The 21,551-nt window shown below is 41.9% G+C and overlaps 1 protein-coding gene across 1 annotated transcript in view; it reads right to left on the reverse strand.

Moving 5' to 3' along the window:
- Positions 1 to 4,933: 4,933 nt before the first annotated feature.
- Il2ra (interleukin 2 receptor subunit alpha) overlaps positions 4,934 to 21,551 on the reverse strand; it is a 42,660-nt gene continuing 26,042 nt past the window's right edge. The window contains exons 2-8 of the mRNA XM_076831900.1: positions 14,903 to 15,085; positions 13,606 to 13,716; positions 11,250 to 11,465; positions 10,030 to 10,101; positions 9,650 to 9,721; positions 8,802 to 8,868; positions 4,934 to 5,659 (exon numbers count right to left, since the gene is read on the reverse strand). Of these exons, the coding sequence (XP_076688015.1) occupies positions 5,635 to 5,659; positions 8,802 to 8,868; positions 9,650 to 9,721; positions 10,030 to 10,101; positions 11,250 to 11,465; positions 13,606 to 13,716; positions 14,903 to 15,085 (746 nt within the window). The 3' untranslated portion in view covers positions 4,934 to 5,634. The remainder of the gene's footprint in view (positions 5,660 to 8,801; positions 8,869 to 9,649; positions 9,722 to 10,029; positions 10,102 to 11,249; positions 11,466 to 13,605; positions 13,717 to 14,902; positions 15,086 to 21,551) is intronic.

Below are 21,551 nucleotides of genomic sequence, written 5' to 3' on the forward strand. Positions count from 1 at the left end.
CAGCCAGCCCATTCCCCCAGGGGAACCCACTTCTATCATCTGCGGGGGTCGTGTGTGAGAAGACATCACTTTCCTGTGTTCATATATGAATATACAATCAGGGTAACGCCACATCATGGGAAGTTATACTCCGTGTATGTATGACGTGTCAAAATACATTGTACTGTGATGTACAACTAAAAAGAACAAATTAAAAAACTTTAAAAAAGGAATGCAAAAACCATTAAAAAAATTGCCATTGAATGGTAAAAATAAATAAATAAATAGTAAAAAATTTAAAAAGAGAATGGAGTGCCCATTTCCAAATGGTTCTTTCCTTTCTCTCACTAATGAAAAGTGTGTGAGTGTGTGTGTGTGGGGGGGTGCAGATTCCTCTGATTTTCACCATGAGGAGCTCAAGCACCTGTGAGAGGCTGGGGCCCAGTGCCCACGTCCCCCGGGGGCTCTCAGTGTGGAGGAGGCCATGCCAAGTCTCTAACAGCCATCCCTTAAATTCCCATTTCCTAACATACAAGGCGTTTGAAAAGTGGTGACAGTTGCCTGTCTTTCTCCAATCAGGGACAGTTATTTGCCCTGTGACCTCACTTCGGGTACAGATCTTAGAACATGTGTTGATTTTCAGTTTATGCAGGTTTTCAACTCACAACAAATTAAGTTGTTTATGGGGAATACATGTTGGGGCGCCAACAAACACAGCCCCTCTCTGAAAGTACTGACAGCACTTTATCATTTAGCTGAGAGAATATGAGCAACCAATAACCTAAACCAACTCAACAGAGTTCCTGTAATGAATCAATAATAGCATGCTTCTGGGGAGCTATGCAAATATGATGTTCTCAATAAATACAGAATGAAGTCTTCAACCTTAGTGATATATTTTTTAATTTTAATAATAATTTTAATTTTTGAAAACAAAATTCAGGGTCTCCTAGTAACTCATCTAATAGAATAAGTAGGACTCTATTAAAACTTCAGGAGGACCTTCCTGGCCCTGCACAGTGGGCTGAGGACATTTCTTTGAGAATCATGAATGAGACCAGTAGTATTCAAGTATTTTGGTCTCAGGTCCTTTTTTTTTTTTTTTTTTTAATTTTCATTTTTTAAATGAGGTGGAATTCACAAACATAAATAACTCTTATAAAGTATGCAATCCAGTCAGTTTCAATGTATTCACAATGTAATGCAACAGTTTCTCTTTAGTTTCTTTTTCTTTTTTTGTACTGGGGATTGAACTCAGCACAAAATAAAGGGGCTACACCATTTACTGAACTCGAGGGTACTCGACCACTGAGTCACATCCCCAGCCCTGTTTTGTACTTTATTTTGAAACAAGGTCTCACTGAGTTGGCAACTGCCTTACTTTTGCTGAGGCTGACTTTGAATTTGCAGTCCTCCTGTCTCAGCCTCCCTGGCCGCTGGGATTACAGGCCTGCACATGCCTGGCTTCTCTTTAGTGTCAAAACTTTTTTTTTTAATCATTCAATACTTTTTAATCATTGTATACCCACCAAGTAACCCCCACCCTGTCCACTGTCTTTATAGAATTGTCTCATTATGGACATTTCACATAAAAGGAATCATATGCAACTTTCTGTGTCTGGTGACTTTCACTGAGCATTCAAACCCAAAGAATGGACTAAGAGACACAAAGTGTAGCAAAAAATAGAGGCTTTAATGACGCTCTTGCAAGATTGGTTGTCCGAGGAGCAGGCACACCCAGGTCCGGTACACTTAGCATTGTATCCTCCAGAGCTTGTGGTCCTCCTAGCCCCACATTCCCCTTTGGCTGAGTACCCAACGGTGTGCAGTCTTTGAAGGTCATCTAGGTTTTACTGTCTCCTGTTGGGTTATTTAATACCTTTAGTTGTCCCCACCTCTCCTGTTCTCTAGTGCCTGAAAAGTTCCCTTGGATTGAACACCTTTTGGCATGCACACAACAGAAATAGTTGTGTACATGTTTCTGTTTGAACACTTCTCTTTTGGGAACATGAATAACAGTGGAATTGTGGAGTCAGAGGATAATTCTAAGCCTAGTGATTTGAGGAGCCCCCAATCTCTTTTCTACAGTGGATGTACCATTTATTCTGCCCCCAGAACTTTATGAGGGTTCTTCTCCTCCTTCTTTTGTTTAAAGTCTCCTTAATGGGCATAAAGTGATATCTCCTTGAAGGCTTTTTTTTTTGGCGGGGGGGGGGGGGGCGGGTGTTACTGGGGAATGAACTCAGGGGCACTTGACCCCTGAGCCACATCCCCAGCCCTATTTTGTATTTTATTTAAAGACAGGGTCTCACTGAATTGCTTAGCACCTGGCTGTTGGTGAGGCTGGCTTTGAACTTGCGATCCTCCTGCTTCAGCCTCCTGAGCTGCTGGGATTACAGGTGTGGGCCACCACTCTGGCTTTCCTTGTAGTTTTAAAATTTGTCTTTTTGAAATACCTGTGCAATTGATTTTCTCACTAGTCCTTCATCAGGCCCTCTTGCCATATCAATGTTTATAGCAGCACAATTCACAATAGCTAAACTGTGGAACCAACCCAGATGCCCATCAGTTTGATGAATAGATAAAGAAAACGTGTATGTATACCCAATGGAATATTATTCAGCATTAAAAGAGAATAAAATCATGGCAGGGAAATGGATGGAGTTGGAGAAGATAATGCTAAGTGAAGTTAGCCAATTCCCCAAAACCAAATGCCGAATGTTTTCTCTGATATAAGGAGGCTGATTCGTAATAGGGTTGGGTGGGGAGCATGGGAGAAATAGACAAACTCTAGGTAGAGTTTATATAATGGGAGGGAGGGGAAGGGAAGGGGCTTGGGGGTGGGAAAGACGGTGAAATGAGATGGACATCACTATCCTAAGTACATGTATGGAGACACAAATGGTGTGACTTACTTTGTGTACAACCAGAGATACGAAAAGTTGTGCTCTACATATGTAATATGAATTTTAATGCATTCTGCTGTCTTATATAACAAGTTAGAATAAAAAATAATTAAAAATATTAAAGCTATTACAAACTTGGGAGGATCCCAAAGAGCTTTTGTTTGTGTAGGTTTATATCTGTTGATATTTACCATACTTAAAAACTAAAAACAAGAAAAATTTACAATACCATTTATCCATTCTTTCATCAACAATGGAAATGAACTCATGATATGAACTCATCACATAGCATGTGATTTCTTGAAAATTCCACTACTTCTGAGTGTGAACTGAAAAGTCCTCAAAGAGGCCATGTCTGTATTTAAGAGCTCCCAGATGGTTTAAATCTCACTGATTGGAGTGTTATGACCTTGTGGAGAGATGAAATGTCATAAGAAGCTTAAGTTGTATTGGATGATTTAATTAGGCTCCTTTTACAGCCATGTATCACGGGGCCTCTGTGCCCAACCTAACGTTTTTGTGACCACTGGGTAAATGTCTGCTAAGCTTCATGGACCACTATTTAATTTTCAGACTGATAATGAGATGGTACTTGACTCCTGGAGGAGATTCCCCTGCTTTACTGAAAACCGTGGAAGATTTCCCTACCATTTTGTAGCTCGCCTGGGGACCCCACCTACTTTATTGGCACTATAAAATACTTGTGTAATCTCTTTCAGGGAGGATCATGTCCTTAGGGAACCCTGTGCTTTGGGAACTCATGTCATTAATTTGAGTTGGTGTTCCCAGGGCTTGTGTTGGCTCAGAATAAACCGTTTTCTTATTTCAAATTTGTCATTTGGGAGAATAAAATAGGTAAGTAAATCTGAAATTAATAAGAAAAAATGTTGATGTAATAGCCTCCTCTTTTCCAAAATGAGTAATGATCATACAATTCAGTTTTACTCAAGGAAGAATTTTTTTTAAATATTATATTTTAAAATTCTTGTCTGAGATGTCTCTCAAATTTAGTCTACCTAGAAAGCCTATATTTGGGAAAGGAGCATGAAAAAGAAAGTCTGCTTTGTACTTGGCTGGTCATAGAAAAAAATCTGAATGTAGGTCCTGGTGAAACTAGCTCATTCTTATTTATTATTGATTTATTTTTTGGTACCATGGATTGAACCCAGGGGTGCTTTACTATTGAGCTACATCCCAGTTCTTTTAATTTTTTTTTTATTTTGAGAGAGGGTCTCACTAAGTTTCTGAAGCTGGCCTTGAACTTACAATCCTCCTGCCTCAGCCTTCCCACTCACAGGGATTATAGTCATGCTCCACCATGTCCTGCCCAAACACACATTCTTCTGCCTTTCCAGAAATGAAAACTGGTTGATAGTTCAAACTTCTCTCTAATCTCATGAAATCACATGATGTTAAATTTGAACATCTGAGCCAACCGGTTTGAAGAAATATCTCATATGAGCCTGAAGAAGAATGCTCAGAGGCCTCAGCACCTGAAGCTGATGTTTTCAGTGGCAGTTGAGGGTGAGTGGGCACACGGAATGCACACTGATTCTCAGCTGGTTCCTTGGACCAGCATCATTAGAATCACCTGGAAACTTGTTAGAAATAAAAATCCCAGTTCTACTGACTCAGCAACTCCAGAGGTGGGCCCAGCGATCTGTTTTAAGAAGGGCTCCAAGCCTTCTGACTTGCTGAGATTTTGGGTAACAGTTGAGGACCACAGGGGCACCTTTTCTACCGCAAAATTTTATCAGTATCACTTCCCCGTTCACTTCCTTCCTTCCATCAACATTGAGTGAACTGATCCTTTTTCAGTGTTTTTATGACATGTATTGGGAAATGTGCACATTTGTACATTGTGTGTCTACCAGTAAACATCAAATTAGTGTAGGCCCAGCTCTGAGTGTAATTTACAGCAATCCCAAAGAAGCCAACTCTTAAAGAGGCCTGATAATAAGATACAAGTAAAGTATTTTGATAAGTATAATTCATTCTCTGGAACACAGTTTACCCTCCTGTTCCTGACACTAGCATTCAATATTTGAAATCCTCTCGAATCCTCTCCAATATTGACGATTCACAATTCCAAGGGATTAGCTGCCTTATTTTGATATTTTCCACAAATGATTCTGCCACAGCTTTTTTTTCTTTAGAGATTCAAATCCGAAGCTTCAAAAGAAGAGGATGGCATTACAGTATTGATCTAGGCTCAGTGTGCTAGTCGCTAGCCCAGAGTTCTTAAAGGTTGTTTAGTAAACAAAGTGATCAGAATGGACTAGCCAACCGGAGCTGGGAAAGATCCCCACCGATGAGATCCAGGCACACGGGGTGGCATGGGAGGGAGACAGCTTATGTTAGTGCTAAGGCTTTACCTGGGATTTCCAAACTGGGAAATTGGGATGAAGTCAACACAAAGTTACTTTATATTGTATAGGATATGGAGAACATTCCATGCTGTTCTATCTTTAATCAACCCATGTCCACAAAGATAAGTCCAAGAGTTCTGTTTCCCTTTAAAGACCTTGGAAATTCTGGATAGAAGTGGGCAGGTCTCCCTCTTTGATGGTGCAGATTGTCTTAGTGATATGACAGCAGCTGCCTGATGTCCTGTGATGTGAATCCAGAGGTTCCCAAAAGCCAAGGGGTGCGTGATGCCAGATGCGAGATGAGCGTTTGACCTCTCTGACTTCGCTTCTGCCTCGTGACTTCTGTTGGCTGTTCTTGGCTTCTCACCACTCTGGGTTTTCTAGATGGTTCTCCTACTCTTCTTCCTGGTGGTGATAATAACTCAGTCATAGCCATATGGGTAATAATTGTACCAAGGAAAATGTGGTCCCTACCTTATACCAATATGGGCAGAATATTCTACTTGAGTCCCAACCAGAAGTGTGACCTGCTAATTTTGATTCTACCCCAGGATACCATTACCTTCCTACTTGGTGAAACCTGACCTTGCGATCTTGCCACCCCTCTGGAGGCCCAAACTGGCTGCCCAGTCTTAGCCTCTGTTTTATGGTTCACTCTTCAATTTAGTGTTCAATAAGGGGGGTCTGAGGGAGAGTCCTGGAAGCCCTCCTGTGTCCCCATTACTCCAGAGGCAGAGACTGAATGGGTCTGAGGGACAAAGAACAGATGGGCTGTTTTGTGGCTAAATCCCAAGGGGCATATTACCTGAGATCTTCACTTTACATTTTGTTCTAGAACATGGTGGCTACAGGAGTTCTGGCTACAGGAGTCTGTGTGTCTTTGCATCCTCTCTCCTTCCCTCCCTTCCTTTCTTCTTTCCTTCCTTCCTTATTTTATTTAGTACGAGGGATAGAACCCAGAGCCTTACTCACACAAGGCAAGTGAGCTACCACTGAGCTATATCCCTAAATAGGTGTGTGCCACCATGCCTGGCCCAAGGAATCGAATTTTTAATGGTATTTAAATTATCCAAGATTGAACTTAAATATCCATAAGTGGCTAGAGGCTGCCATGTTGGACAGTATGGTTTTTAGTTTTCTCAGTTTTATGAGCTCATAAGAATATCAGGTTATTCCCTACCTTGCTTAAAGCTTCTCAGGGCAAACTCAGAGCAGAGGTGTACTAGGAATGTCTTACAATCAATCCTCCGAAAAACTTTGCCAGTTTCCATTGTGTAGGTACTCCTACCATGCTAAGCATCCAGCTGCCCACGTGACATCCCTGGACACAGAACTGGGAGGAGAGTCACAGTAGCACACTGTCCTTTGGTATTTCACAATAGATGTGAATTACCTTGAGAGCAAAGATCTCAGTGAAATGCAGTAAAATAATTTGGAAGTGATCAGTTTTGAGTATGTATTGCCTTTGTTTTTAATATAGTTTATTTGTTGTCTTATACTCTAATTTTTAAAAACAGCTGTGCTTAGATTTCTTTGTACTTTTAAGTGATATACTGTGGTACTTTAGTCACTAAAGCAGGGCTAGTAATGCTTTTTCTAGTTTCACATTGGCTTATTTTAACAGGTTGAGATGTTTGTTCTAAAACATGTAACCTGGGCTGGGGATGTGGCTCAAGCGGTAGCGTGCTCGCCTAGCATGCATGCGGCCCGGGTTCGATCCTCAGCACCACATACAAACAAAGATGTGAGTACGCCAAAAACTAAAAAAAATAAATAAATAAATATTAAAAAACTCTCTCTCTCACTCTCTCTCTCACTCTTTCTAAAAAAAATTTAAAAATAATAATAAAAAAACATGTAACCTAACTTTGTAGTCTAAAGTGTTCCACTACCAAGTTGTATTCCTTAGTAGACCAGACCAAATCTTTTGTCTCTGAAGTGTTCCAAGATAGACCTTGATGTTTAAAAGAAAGATATTTGTTAAAATGGCTTGAGTTTCATCTCATTAGGATCCCCCGTAGTTACCCACTGTGCGTGTACTAGTCCTCAAGAACCAAGTATGTGAAACAGACAACTGGCTGGGAGGAACTCTCCAGGGCTTGTTTTCCAAAGAAAAGTATTTCAAGAAACAAAGCTTAAACCTCCCTTAGGTGTGCTACAAAGCTGTTCAAAAAGTAACTCAGTAAGGCTTGTGAATGGAAATATGTAGTGCCCAAGTCAACATTCTGCTTTAAACAGTAATAATGCAGATGAGTTAAAAAAAAAAAAAAAACACAGTTGATAGGGCCAGGGGCGTAGCTCAGTGTTAGTGAACTTGCTAGCATGTTCAAGGCCCTGGGGTTTGGTCCCTACCATTGCTAAACAACAACAAAATCAAACTATCCCAAAAAGTCCCTGAAAATTTAACCAATGTGAGCTTGCTGTAACACTTCTCTGGTTCCTGGTGATTATTCCAAAACAAACTATTTAAAAATGACCTTCAGCAGTTTAGTAAGATTCTGTCTCAAAAAGAAAAATAATAAAGGACTGGATGGGGATGTGGCTTATAGCAAACAGCCTCTGGTCTCAATCGCCAGTACCACAAAAACAGACAAACAAAAAAATAAAACAAATCTCTGGCTGGGGTCCCATGATGGTCCAGTAAATTAAATGTAGGATATCTGTTAAGCCACAAGAGGGCGTCATCAGATGAAATTAGATTCTAGAAAGTAGGATTTTTTTTTTTTTTTTTTTTTAGATTTATGTTTGAATCTTTCCAGAGACCTAATCCTGGGAGGTCTTGTGGGAACTCAGATAGTTTGAATCTCTCCAGAGATTGTAATCCTGGGAGGTCTTGTGGGAATTCAGACAGTTTCGGGCAGTCCTTTACTTCACTACATAAACTGCTCCCCAGTGGTCTGTCCTCTGTGTCTGAGGGATTTTGGTCTTCAAGCTACCAAACGGAAAGGTCCTTTCCAAGTACTCAGCTTGGGGAGGGAGAAGACCTGGCAATATGTCAGACACTTTACCCGCTTCATCTCCTGAAATAACGCCTTAGAAAGAAACGGGGGGATTGCCAGATCTGTGAATAATTCCTAATGCAATAATCCTGAAGGGCTTCTCATTTGCATTGAAATAATTTGTACTTCTCAGTCCACATGAGGAAAGTTAAGAGTGTATTCCTTCCTTAGGGAAGGAAGGAATGGAAGGAATCTGCTTTTTTTTTTTTTTCTTTTCTCCTCTCTGGCTGGGCTAAATGAAGACTCTAAGAGCTTTGGGTTTTGAGGGGTGGATCTGTATCTTACCAGGTCTTACTTGGGAGTTTATGTCAGGGTTGGCCAGAGTGGATTCTGGCAGGCAGGGACGTCCTGGATACTCAGAGAGTGACACCGTGGGTTTTATGGTCTACTCTCTAAAGGCTTTTCTCAAGATGGTTTCTTAATTCTTAATACTCTTGGCCTAGCGCACAGCCCTGGTCAATGCTTACGCTGCTGTTGTTACAGGGACCAAACTTTGGGACACTTTCCCTACTTTAAATGACAGGCTTCCTTGACAATGTGGGACTCACCATCTCCGCTGCCAGGTGAGTCCACTCAGAAGCAAGATGCTGATCAACAGGAAGACACAGCCGGCCACTGTCAACAGAAAGGGCGTTCAGCAGGGGTGCCTGGGGCTGGGCATGGGTCCAGCAGAAGCTGGGACCCCAGAGCTGGGGAGAAGGTGCCCCAGATGAGCAAGAGCCTCCCGAAGGGTGGGCACTGCATTTTCCGCTCTCCCTTCTTAGAATGCAGGTCCCACCCCCACGGATTTCTTAGGAGGCTCAAAGAGGATAAGGGCCAGGGGGCCCTGGAAGGAGAGTCTCTAGGGAAAGGAGCTGGTACCTCTCCTCTGGGGTAAACTGACAGACAAGCAATTCGGACGCGCTCTGAGGCCAGGCCTCACCTAAGGAGGCTGCGAGTGAGACCTGTGTCTGGTGAAAGAATCATTGAAACAGAAGAGAAATGATAAGTACATGAGTCACCCCTGAACCTGCTCACATTTTCCAACTGCTGGTTCTGGAGCTACACGTTCATTCAGTTGTCCAGGCCGATGGAACTCCAAGGCTCATTTTCCCCTCGTATGTGGAAACAACGACAGTGTTTATGGAGCGTGTTTTCTTTCTCTCCCTGGCCTCTTGCCTGGCTCATGGTTGTGGGGCCTCCTTTTAGACCCACTCAAGAGGAAGATGTTGGGTCTGGTTTGAAAATTAACTTATCACCTATTATAACTGATTCTTGGGTAATGTTAGGATCTGGATTCACCTTCTACCCTTATCAACATGTCGTGTGAGGAGAGGACCTTTTAAACCAGCCAACCAACCTGTCCATGTCAGGGTCTGGTGTACATTTTGTCCACAGAGAAAAGGGCGTCACCCACCTACTATCTGGTACTCCATCGTGAACAAGAACGTCTCCATGGTTGTTGCTACTTCTGAGTGTTGTTGGAAATCTATGAAAAGAGGGCAGGGGGAGACATTCAGTTTATGGCAAGTAGAGTGCACAAGGCTGGGGAGAGTGACTTCTCCATGGTCAACAGAGGGCAGATGCCTCATCCCTGTGCCTGGAGACCTCGGTCCTGTGGTTCCTGTTTCTGACACCTGCTTTGTGGGTATGCAGGTTGCTGAGGCGTGTCCCTGCTCTGGAGGAGGCTGCCGGGGTTGGTTCTCCTGACCCTGCCCATCTGCCAGAGAGGCTTGCATGGGACAGACTGCCTGCCCTTTCCTGATCTGGCTTTGATGGCCAAGCATCTCCCCATACCTGTTGTGGTGATGGTGTGGGAAGTCTCACTCTCAGGAAGATCATCTGTGCTTGTTTGAATGTCAACTTCACCTGGGGAGAGAAAGTGCTGCTTGTGAGGCCCAAGGTGGGGAGGCAGGAGTTCCCCCTCTTGCATCTGCCCACTGCAGCTGGCCCTGGATACTCCTGTCGGGGCATGTCTCCTGGTATGGTCGCATCTCTAGGGATGGCACACCACACAGTTCCACTTCAGGGTCACTGGGAAACAGGTAAAGGGCTGCAGCAGAGCCGGTGATGGGGAATTCTGGCCCTGATCCTGGCTGTGCATGGAACTGTGAGCCGCGGTTTCTCCCCAGACTCTCTGTTCAGCCCTAGCTTCCACCTTTGACTTGGAAATGGGTGCTAATAATCCAAGCACCGTGAACCATCACATGGAGTGGAAATTCACAAAGAGATAGCTTTCCTCTTTGACAGGTCCTCTGGACCTCCCCAGTGTCATTGTCCCGGGCTGGGCCCTCCCACTGGATGGGAGGAAATGATGGGCATGCCCTGGCCATCAGGGTGGCTCGCTGGAGTCAGGCTGTGGGAAAGAAATAGTATCCCTAGAAAACCCCAGAGGAAGTCATGGGGCACGAGAAACCGTGGTGAGCAAAGAAACCGGAATTCTCACGGTGAATGTGAAATGAGTGAGATTTCAGAGCACATAGCAGAAAACCTCAACTTAGGCAGGTGGCATGTGTGCGAGAGTGTGCACACACTCATGCTTGAGTGAACCCCTTCTCTGCACTTTCGTCAAAGCTCAGGTGGGGACTTACACAGGAAGGAGCATGGTAACAGTAGAGCACTTAGCAAATGACAGGTTTACGTCATAAATCTGGGAAAGGAAGACACGTGGGGGCGGGAGATTGAAGCTTGGGTAACTCGGGGAAGTAGTGGAAAATTTCAGGATCAGCTAGACCCAGGGCAGCTGATCTGATCCTATTGCCCTGAGCAGCATCCCTCTGCTTCAGAACGCTTGAGAGAACTTCCTCTTCCCTCTCTATTTATGCCCACTCTGGGCACAGGGCCACCTGAGGCGAAGGGGCCTTAGAGATCTCATCCTGGTTTTAGAATGAGAAGAAACTGAGGCCCAGAGCACCAAGGGGTTTACCCAGGGTCACGTGGCAGGTAAAGTCAGGAATCCCACCCTGGTCAGACAGAGGGAGAGAGCAAGGCGTGGACGCAAGAGAGGAGCCACCCACCTGAAAACAGATGGAGCTCATTTTCATCCAGGCATGTGAGCCGGGGTCGGGTCCACCTTGTTCCTCCACGGATCGTTTTGCAGACGCTCAGGAAAGGGCCACTGTGTAGGGTCTTGTACCCCTGGATGCACTGATAGTGAAGTGTCTGCCCCACCATGAAATGATAAGTTCTCTTTGTGTCTTCATGTTCCCACGCAGGGGGCTCTTGGCAGTGACCTGGAAGAGAGAAAGCTGTTCTGAAGGCAAGCTGCGGAAAGCATTGTGAATATGTCCAGGTGGCCTCTTGCTAGAGACTGGACCTTGTGGTTTTCTCTTTTGTTTGCTTCTTTCATTTAACCAACACAGACCGAGAACATCCCTATGTTGGGAACCTTGCTAGGCACTGTGGGGTGGCATAGAGACCCGCAAGGGTTGGACAGTCCATGGGGTAAGAACTATGAAGGCAGAAGGTGGTGAGGATCGCAGAAGAGCAGAGAGTCTTGCTGGGGACACGGGGAAATGAGTCATTCATTCTGACTGACGCTAACCCAGATGAGGAAGTGTCTGAGCCGGTTCCTGGAAGATACTGAGGGCTTTGAGAAGTGACAGGGATGGAAAGGACAAACTTAGCTCAAGGGTAAGGGCAGGTTCAACTCAAGGCAAAGACACCTTGGATTTCTGCTGAAGAAGAAAGGAAATACATGCCTGAATGGCAGCAGGTGACCAGGGACAAAGCCAAAGCCCAGAGGGAAGAACTGAGAACATCTCAGAGAAATTAAACATGAGCTCTGGTTAAGCCATGCCTGCAGCTTGATCCACATGAGTCCTGTGCCCCATAAACTTTGCGTACACTGCCTACAACCCAGACTTGGCTAACCTTTGGCCTCAGAGATTGTGTTCTGTTCTGATTTAATCTCAGGATGCCACACCCACTGTCCCCAGTCTGATCATAAGGAACTGTGTGTACCTTCTAACCCAAGACCATGAAACTGCACACATTTCATGAACTTCCAGATGCTCCATAAACCTCAGTACCCAAAGTAACCTCTGCAAATACTCTAGATAAGCCCTGTGATGCTGCAGGAAGCCGAATGACCCGGTCCTGAGCTGGCTTCTGTCACAGAGAGCCTTGAAAGTCTTGACTGAACTTGAGTTTTAATCTCAGAATAAAATGTTCTTTAAAGGACAATAAAATCCATCACTGCCTGAATCTGTTTGAATTGGGTTTGCTTCTTTCAAATGAAAGCATGCAAACTATGACAATTCATGAAGCATCCATCTGCCAGATCCAGCTGGTTATCTCTTGAGTAAGGACAACACACATTGACTTCTGAAATCATTCAATCATTGTGAGGGTAACATGGGGAAAATAAAACAAAACACACATTACACTGTTTGGGAATTCTAGTGGGGCAGCCCAAAGTCAGAGAGCAAAGGGAAAAATCACCACAGTGCACAGTGTCCCTGGATTGGCCTCCTTCCCCTCATAATGGAAGCTATAAATAAATTCAAAGTCATTGAAAATAAGTACTCAGTAGAAAGATCCCTCATCTAATCCAGGAGACCTGGGATCTTACTCCAGTTCTATTATGTGAGTACTTTTCATTTCTTGGTGCCTCAGTTTCTTTAGTAAGTTGAAGGAATGCTTTCTGCTCCCTGACTCACCAGGGTGTGAGGCTCAAATGAAATTATACACGATATGGTAAGGTTCTTTGTAAGGCTAGAGGACTAATGGGTCTTCATATGGCCAACTGCTCCCAGCAAAGCTCAGGTGTTCCCAGTGGGCTCCGTTTCCTGACGTCATGCCTTAACGGAAGCATATTCACTTGGGAAAGCTGAGCTCACTCGTCTCCATCTCATTAACCAGGAGACTGTTTGTCTGGAGCCTTTAAGTATCATCAGGATAGTACAGCACATTTTATAACTCCATCCTGTAAGAAACACCTGGACAAAAATCATTTTGTTTGTAATTCATCATCTTGTACTTAAGAGAAAACCAGAGGGTTTCCATGAGGGCAGGAATTGTTGTCCCACCCATGTTTGCATCTTTTGTTGGCAGAGCCTGGCACTGTGAGTCCCAACATATGCCTTTGAATTGAATTGAATTGAACCACGTTGAATTCTATCTGGCCGGTTCCCAAATCACAGCCCGGGTTGGGTGCTGTTAAGGGTAGTTGGAGATGCTAAGCAAACAGCCTGCCAATGTTAAGTGATGGTTCTTGTCCACAGGATATCCCGAGAAGAGGAGAATGACATGCACACACTTATGGATAGTGTGTGGGACTCAATTCTCTCCTTGGGGAAACACGTCATTCCCATGCAGGAGAAGGTCAGCTCCCAGGAGTCAGCTAGTCAGTTGCTCAGATGCATCACTTACCTGCAAGGTTCACTTGGTCCACAGGCTGCAATTGGCTTTGCATTTTTGTGGTTTTCCCTTCTTTCTGTTCTTCAGGTTGAGGTGTAACTTGTTTCCCTGTGTTCCTAGGGTCTGGGAGATATGAGAGGGGTACAGCAAACAGCTTCACAAACATTTAAAATGGGTCACATGGTTCATCTACTAATTGCATGGGCATTAATTCTCTATCTTGGTGCTGGTGTTGATGAGCAGGGGCAAGCCCTCCCTTAGGTGGGCAGGGTTATCACCTGGCCCTGCAGGGGCTTCTACATATTCATGTCTATAACGACAATGGCTACAAAATGTTTCTGGAAGAATTCAAAGATTTTCTGGTGGATGATCCTTTTTGTTCATATATGTCTCACCAAAAGGGATCCTTGCTTGCTATCAGACCTCTCAGTGGTGTGCATGGGTATGTGAGATGGCACACAGGAGTGGTCTGACTCCACCACCCTATGAACCCTTCACTCCCCTAATGCTATTCAAATCCTTATGTTTAGAGGAGTGCTGTCCTAAAGCTATGGCAGGAAGACTCCTCCTATAATACCCCTCCCTATAGTGAAGAGTTTGGCAAAGGAGTTGCACGGGAGCATTCCAATGGGGTGGGGGTCAGAATAAGGCAGAGAGCTGCTGGGAAACACTCAAGCAGGTGCTTCCACAGAGCAGCAATCTCCAGGCTTTATAGTAGTCTGATTTACTGTCCCACACAATCTCCAAACAATCCCACCACTTTCAGCACATTCTAATACCACAGGGTGGGTGACAGGCCAATGCAGAAATAGGGCTTTGTGAGAGAGATTTGGGGATTCAAGGAGAACGGTCAACAGCAAAATTACAGTGTCAGATCAATTTAGTTTTAGAAAGCCCAGAAGAGTTCTTAGAGGTAGTAGACACCCTACTAAGCATTTGTTTAATGAGTGATTATTTCATAAGCCTCAATGCGAGTTATCTCATAGACTCGGCTGGCCACTTGTTGTCTGCAAGGCTGAGTGAACGAAAGATGGATTCTGTCTCATTCTGTCCTCCAGTTTTTTTTTTTTTTTTTTTTTTTTCTTGAGAGGGGTGTACTGGGAATTGAACTCAGGAACACTCAACTACGGAGCCACATCCCAGCCCTATTTTGCATTTTATTTAAAGACAGGGTCTCACTGAGTTGCTGAGGCTGGCTTTGAACTCATGATCCTCCTGCCTCAGCCTCCAGAACTGCTGGGATTATAGGCATGCACCATCGTGCCTAGCACATTTTTCTTTCCATTGGTTTACAAAAGGAACCACTTACGAGAGCTTACACACTGGCACTTGTTTTCCCAGGAAGAGTTTCCCGTACAAAGCATATAGGGAGACCCATTTTGTATTCTGCGGAACCCTTTCTTGCACTCGCAGGTTAACATGGTGCCGTTAACGAAGGACAAGGCTTTGAAGGTGGCATAACTGATCTCCGGTGGTTCATTATCACAAAACTCTGCAAAGAGAGAGAAGCAGACTGTGAGTTCAGGAGGCCCTGGCCAGACCCTCACATATTTGATCAGGCAATGACTTAATCACATCTTTCTTCACTCTGTTTCAAGGATTTATAGACATCCCACTTTTTCCTAGAATGGAACCAAGAATCTTTGTATGAGACATGGTTTAGGAGTTTGCACCTGCATTACTCTCCAAAGTAAAATGAGTAAATTCTAAATGAGTGAAAAATTAATGAAGTTTTATTTTGAATATGCCTCATGTTTAGCAAATATACACAGAGAGAGGACTGTCAGGAAAGGAGAGGAATAAAGACAAATAAGTTTAACTGAGGAACTAAATATGTCAATGCAAGATACTTTTCAGGAAATAAGAGTCATCAGGCTTTGTATAGTTAATGATTCTGCATTTTTTTAAGGAAACAGACATAAGTGCTGCACTTAATGTGGGAGATGTAGTTCTTACTTACCTGCCCACCACTGACTTACAACTACCTTCTCATACCATGAAGACCTTATCCCTCAGTTCAAAAAATGGACACAGGTGACCCAGTAAGGACATGGCCCATGTCCATACTGAGGGGGAATATGGCTCTGGCCCACTCAGGAAAAATGATTCCATTGCATACTTTGCAACAAGTTCTTCTGATGTAAGAGACTGGATGATTATAAACATGCTACAGGCTGGATAAAGGAGGCCAATGGAGGGATGGCAGAGACATGAAGAGGCAGGGAAGCAGAAGTGTCTATCACAGCAGAATCTGTCCATCCAGGGAATATACAGACAGGTGATCAGGCCTGGCTGCTGTACTCCTAGATGTTGGTTGGCCCCCTGCTTAGCGTGAGGGTTATTTTTGGATGTCAACTGGAATGGACTGATGGAAGCCGGAAGAACAGGTAAAGCACACATCTGGGTGTGTCTGTGAGGCTGTTTCCAGAGAAGATTGGCAGGTGGGTGTTATGGTTAGATATGTGGGTTGGGTCCCCCAAAAGCTGATGGGTGAGACAATACAAGAAGGTTTGGAGGTGAAATGATTAGATTGTGAGAGCCTTAACCAATCCATAAATTAATGCCCTGACAGGGGTTAACTTGGTGGTTACTATAGGCAGGCTGTGTGGCTGGAGGAAGTGGGTCATTGGGGGCGTGCTTTTGGGGTATATGGTGAGTGGAGTCTCTGCTTCCTGGTGTTATGTCTTGAGCCTTTTCCCTCCACCACATACTTCTGCCATGATGCTCAGCCTCACCTCCTGCTCAGAAGAATGGAGCTGGCTCTCTATGGGTGGAGACTCTTGGAACCCTTGGAATCCTTCTTCAGTTGTTCTTGTCAGGTCTTTTGGTTGCAGCAATGAAAAAGCTGACTAGAACAGAGGGTCAGCAGATTGAGAGGGGAAGACACTATGCAATCAGCTGGACTCCAGATGGAACAGGAAGCAGAAGAAGGGAGAAAGAGAGTTTGTGTTCTCTCTCTCTCTCTCTCTCTCTCTCTCTCTCTCTCTCTCTCTCTCCGCCCCCCCTTCTTCTTCTTCCTGGCAAAATGGATTCATTTTCGTTTTCTGCGATTGCTGCTCTTGGACATCAGACTCCAGGTTCTTTGGCTTTTGAACTTCAGGATTCACACCAGAGGTCCTCCAGAGGTCTGAGGACCTTCAGCCTGAGACTGGAGACTGTGCTGTTGGTCTCCCTGATTCGGAAGCTCCTGCTTCTCAGACTGAGTCACCACCACCGGCTCTGCAGCATGCAGATGACCATCGTGGAACTTTTCAACCTCTGTGATGATATGAGCTAATTTTAATTCACACACGCACACACACACACACACACACACACCATGTTGCTCTGTTTTTCTGTTTCTTTGGAGAGCTCTCATTAATACCCCTCTACCCCCCACTTTTTTTTCTTTTTTTCTTTTTTTTTTTGTATTGGGAATTGAACTCAGGGGCACTTGACCACTGAGCCACATCCCCAGCCCTAGTTTGTATTTTATTTAGAGATAGGGTCTCACTGAGTTGCTTAGCACCTTGCTGTTGCTAAGGCTGGCTTTGAACTCTTATCTCAGCCTCCCAGGCAGCTGGGATTACAGACAGCACCTGTTCCACTAATACCCCTTTTAATCACTCAGGATGAAGTGAAGTTTTTCTATCCTTACGACATCCAGCATGTTTTCACTCTGAAGACCACACCGTACAGTGGCTCAGGCCTTCTCTGATTCCCCCAAGAACTGAAGCTAGGGAGAACTTGGATAGGTTGACCTATCTCTGTCCAAGAATGTATGAAACAAAAGCAATTTAAATGGGCTTGCAGGCCAGCAGTTATATGGAATCAATAGCACAGATTCTCAATAAATTCTGATAATTTCATAGTAAAGCAAGAAAAGCAGCATAGTAGAAAGGGGAGAAAGTTGGGTTTGTAAATGCAAGCATACCTAGAACATTTACAAAAACTGACCTCTTACTAGGAAACGAAGGAAGTCTCAACAAATGTCAAAAAATAAGTATCACAGAAATTCATTTTCTAACCACAGTGCAATGAAGTCAGAAGTCAAGAACAAAACCCACAAGTTTTTAAAAGAAAATTGAAAGTTTCTAAATTCTAGTTCTGCCAGCTTACTAGCTTCATAGATTCATTGCTTTTACTTCTCTATAGCTCAGCTTCCTGTTCTGCAATGGGTATAATGATAATTATTTTATTCACTTGAAAATTACATGGAATAAGGTACTATTTACCCTAAACAGTCAATAAAAACAGACGCTAAAAGTTAAACTGTGAAGTTTAACTCCTGCAAAAGGGTCTCTCTCTCTCTACTGTCCGTATGGTTGCTACTACTTGCTGGCATTTATCAAAAAGCTAATCCAATGTTTAAGTGCTAGAAGGCAATCTGTTGTCAAGACAAGGCATGGATAATATAAAAAAAAACTAATGAGGACTTCTGCTCCCAGCTCTGGCAGCATAACTGGGACCAACTTACTTTTCTGTTGAAAACAACTTTACACCTTATGTGTGCAGCAGGAGTTTCAGGTATCAAGTGACAGGCAGTTCAGGGCTACATTATTTGAGAGAAGGCTAACACGTGAAATGAGCTCACGACTGCACGAATTTCTTCCTCTCAGGCAGCAGCAAAGTGGAGCCCGGGCACTGTGGTGGCTTCCCTGACTTGGTATGACTGGGATCTGTTGGGTGGAGCCTTGGAGAGGAGGACACTGAACAAAGGGGGACCCAGAAGTATGGGGGGCACCTCAGGCTCTTAGCCAAGATCTGGCTTCCACACAAAAGATGCAGTGAGACCAAGCACTGACTGCCTATTGGGGAATCTGAGAGAAAAATAGTTTCACCAAATTTTATTAATGAAAAACAGACATCTGACCCATCTTCTCTAGAAGAAGAGACTTTCCTAGAATGAATTTCAAAACCACAATAGACCCACCTTTACAAAAACAAAATCAAGCCTGCTAGACAGGAGGATACACTGTCCCTTCAACTGCCTGTCAGAAGTATTACCACCTGTTAGAGGTCAACAGCACTATCATCCAGACTGATCTGTGGAGTCTAATTCACAATACCTAGCAAGTAAAAAGAATTATAGATATGCAAAGAAACAGGAAAATGTGACCCACTAAAAAGAAAGTCAATAGAAACAGATCCTAAAATGATCTAGATTTTGGAATTAGCAGATGAAGAATTTAGAACAACTATTTAAAATATTTTATATCATTGAGAACATTTATTATAACTAAAGCAGAAGTCAGCAAACTTCATAGCTTCATAGCTATGACCTGCGAGTTGGCTACCATTTATGTTCATAGATAGAGTTTCAATGGAATACAGTTATGCCCACCTATTTTTATCTTATCTATGGCTGCTTTGCTGCTGCAATGGAAGATTGTTTAACCAGGTGGCCTAAAATATTTATTTTCTTACCTTTTAAGAAAAAAAAATCACTAACTGCTAATATAAAGGGAAAAATGGTTGTGATGAGTGAAACAACACAATAATCTCAGCAGATAAATGAAAACTGTATATATAAAAAGACAAATAAAAAGTCTAGAACTGAAAGGCACAATATCAGAAATGAACTTTACCAAAACTTGGGGGCAAATTAATAGAAAATTTTTGAACTGACAAAAATAGAGAAAGGAATTGAATAGACCTTCAGTGGCCTGTGGAACAGTATCAAACTATCTTATATCCAAAGGAAGATAAGAGAAAAAATGGAGCACAAAAAAATATTTGAAGGAATAATGGCCATATATTTCTGAAATTAGGTGACAAACATTGATTTAAAAACCCAAGATGTTCATTATACCAAGCAGAATATACATACAGAAAATCACACCAATGTACATCAGAGCCAAACTGCTGAAAACCAAAGGTAATGAGAAAATCTTAAAAGTGGCCCAAGAAAAAGGACACATGCCTAGATGGGAAAATGATAATAATGACTGACTTCTCAACAGAAACAATGGAAACCAGAAAAGAACAGTACAACACATTCACAGTTTTAAAAGAAAAAAAGCCTGTGAACCTACAGTTCTACTTAGAGAAAAATCCTTCAAAAATGAGAGCGAAACTACTATATTTTCAGATAAAAGAAAGATTCAAGAATTTGTTACCAGCACCCTACATTATTAAAAAAAAAAAAAAGTGCTAAGGCAATTTTTCAAGCTATTGGGAATTATCTAGAAATGTAAATTTACTGTAAATAATAATGAGATCTGGTAATTATTTAGGTACACGAAAAGACTACCTTTTATTGAAAGACAACTTTTAAAATATAAATAATAGAGTGGGCACAGAGGCTCACACCTGTACTTCCAGCAACTCAAGAGGTGGAAGCCAGCCTCAGTAACTTAATGAGACTCTCAACAACTTAGCAAATCCCTGTATGAAGAAAAAACAAAATTAAAAATAGTAGAAACTATTCAATGGTAAAGTGTTCCTGTATTCAATCTTAGTACAAAAGTAAATAAATAAATATTAAAATAATATTGTAAGATGAGTTGCATTGCATATATAAATGCAAAATATATAATAACTATAGTATAAAGGTTGAGTTGAATGGAAATTGACTCTAGTTCTTATATTATGTATGAAATGGTGTAAGTAGATTTTGATAAGTTAAGAATAAGAAGAAATTCTGAATAGCCTGGAGAAACCACCAGATAATAAAATAATACAAATAGTGTATTTCAAAAATTAATAGAAGAAATGAAATAGAGTAATTCGTACACAGTTTACACATATATATGTGTATGTGTGTATATATATATATTCACATTGTGTATATATACATATATATGTATACTCAAAAACTTCTTTTTAGTTAGGCAAAATAAAGGAGAGAAAAGGAAGACTAGAGTAATAAGACTACAAAAGGAGAGCTAAGAAACAGTGATAAGACAGACTTAAAGTCATCCACATCATTAATTACATTAAATGTAAATGAACAAAATGTTAAAAGATAGAAACTAGATTATAGCAGGGCCCAACTATATGCTGTTCCTAGGAGAACACACTTTGAATACAAAGAAAACGATAGATTAAAAGAATTTTTAAAAAGGCATTATGTAACTATAAGAAAGCTGGTATGGCTATATTAATATCAGCAAATAGATTCCAAGATAAGGAAATTATTCACAGATGAAACACTATTTACTAAGAAATCTACAAGTGGAATTTAGAACTTAGCAAATTTAGCAATCTCAATATACAAAAATCACTTGCAGTGTGTTCTTTATACTGAAAGCAATCATTAGGAATTACAATATTTACAAGCAAGTGCATTTACAATGACTTAAAAACATGAATACTCATGAGTAAATTTGTCAAAAACTTGTAAGACCTCTAAACTGAAAACAGAACTATTGCTGAGATACATTTAAAAAGAACTAAATAAATTGAGAAATATACAATGTTTATAGATCGGAAGATTTTTTTAATAAGAAAAAAATGTCAGTTCACCTTAAATTCATCCACTAATTCAATACAATTACAATTTAAAAATCCAACATATTTTAGAATTGGCAAGTTGATTTAAAAAATTAATCTTGGCAAGTTGATTTTAAAACCTTCTTAGTTTTAAAAAATTAAATTTGGCAAGTTGATTTTAAAACCTTAGAAATGCAAAGAATCTAAAACATCTAAAGATAATTTTAAAAGACATGCAAATTTGGAAAGTCATGCCATCTGATACACAGATATCCTATAAAACTATAGTAGTTAAGACAACATAGTTTTATTGACTTAAGGACAAATAGAGTAATGGCACACAATACAAAGTCTGGAATTAGACTCACTCACATGTATATTTCATTAATTATTTTACAAAGTTGACAAATCAATTCCATGTGAAAAGGAAAATCTTTTCAACAAATGCTTCCAGAACAAATGAATAAATGTATAGAGCAAAAAAAAAAAAAAACTCTTATTCCCTATACAAAATTTAATTTTATTTTAATGTAAACACAAAAATT

The sequence above is a fragment of the Callospermophilus lateralis genome, chromosome 13, assembly GCF_048772815.1.
Source record: "Callospermophilus lateralis isolate mCalLat2 chromosome 13, mCalLat2.hap1, whole genome shotgun sequence".
NCBI lineage: Eukaryota > Metazoa > Chordata > Mammalia > Rodentia > Sciuridae > Callospermophilus > Callospermophilus lateralis.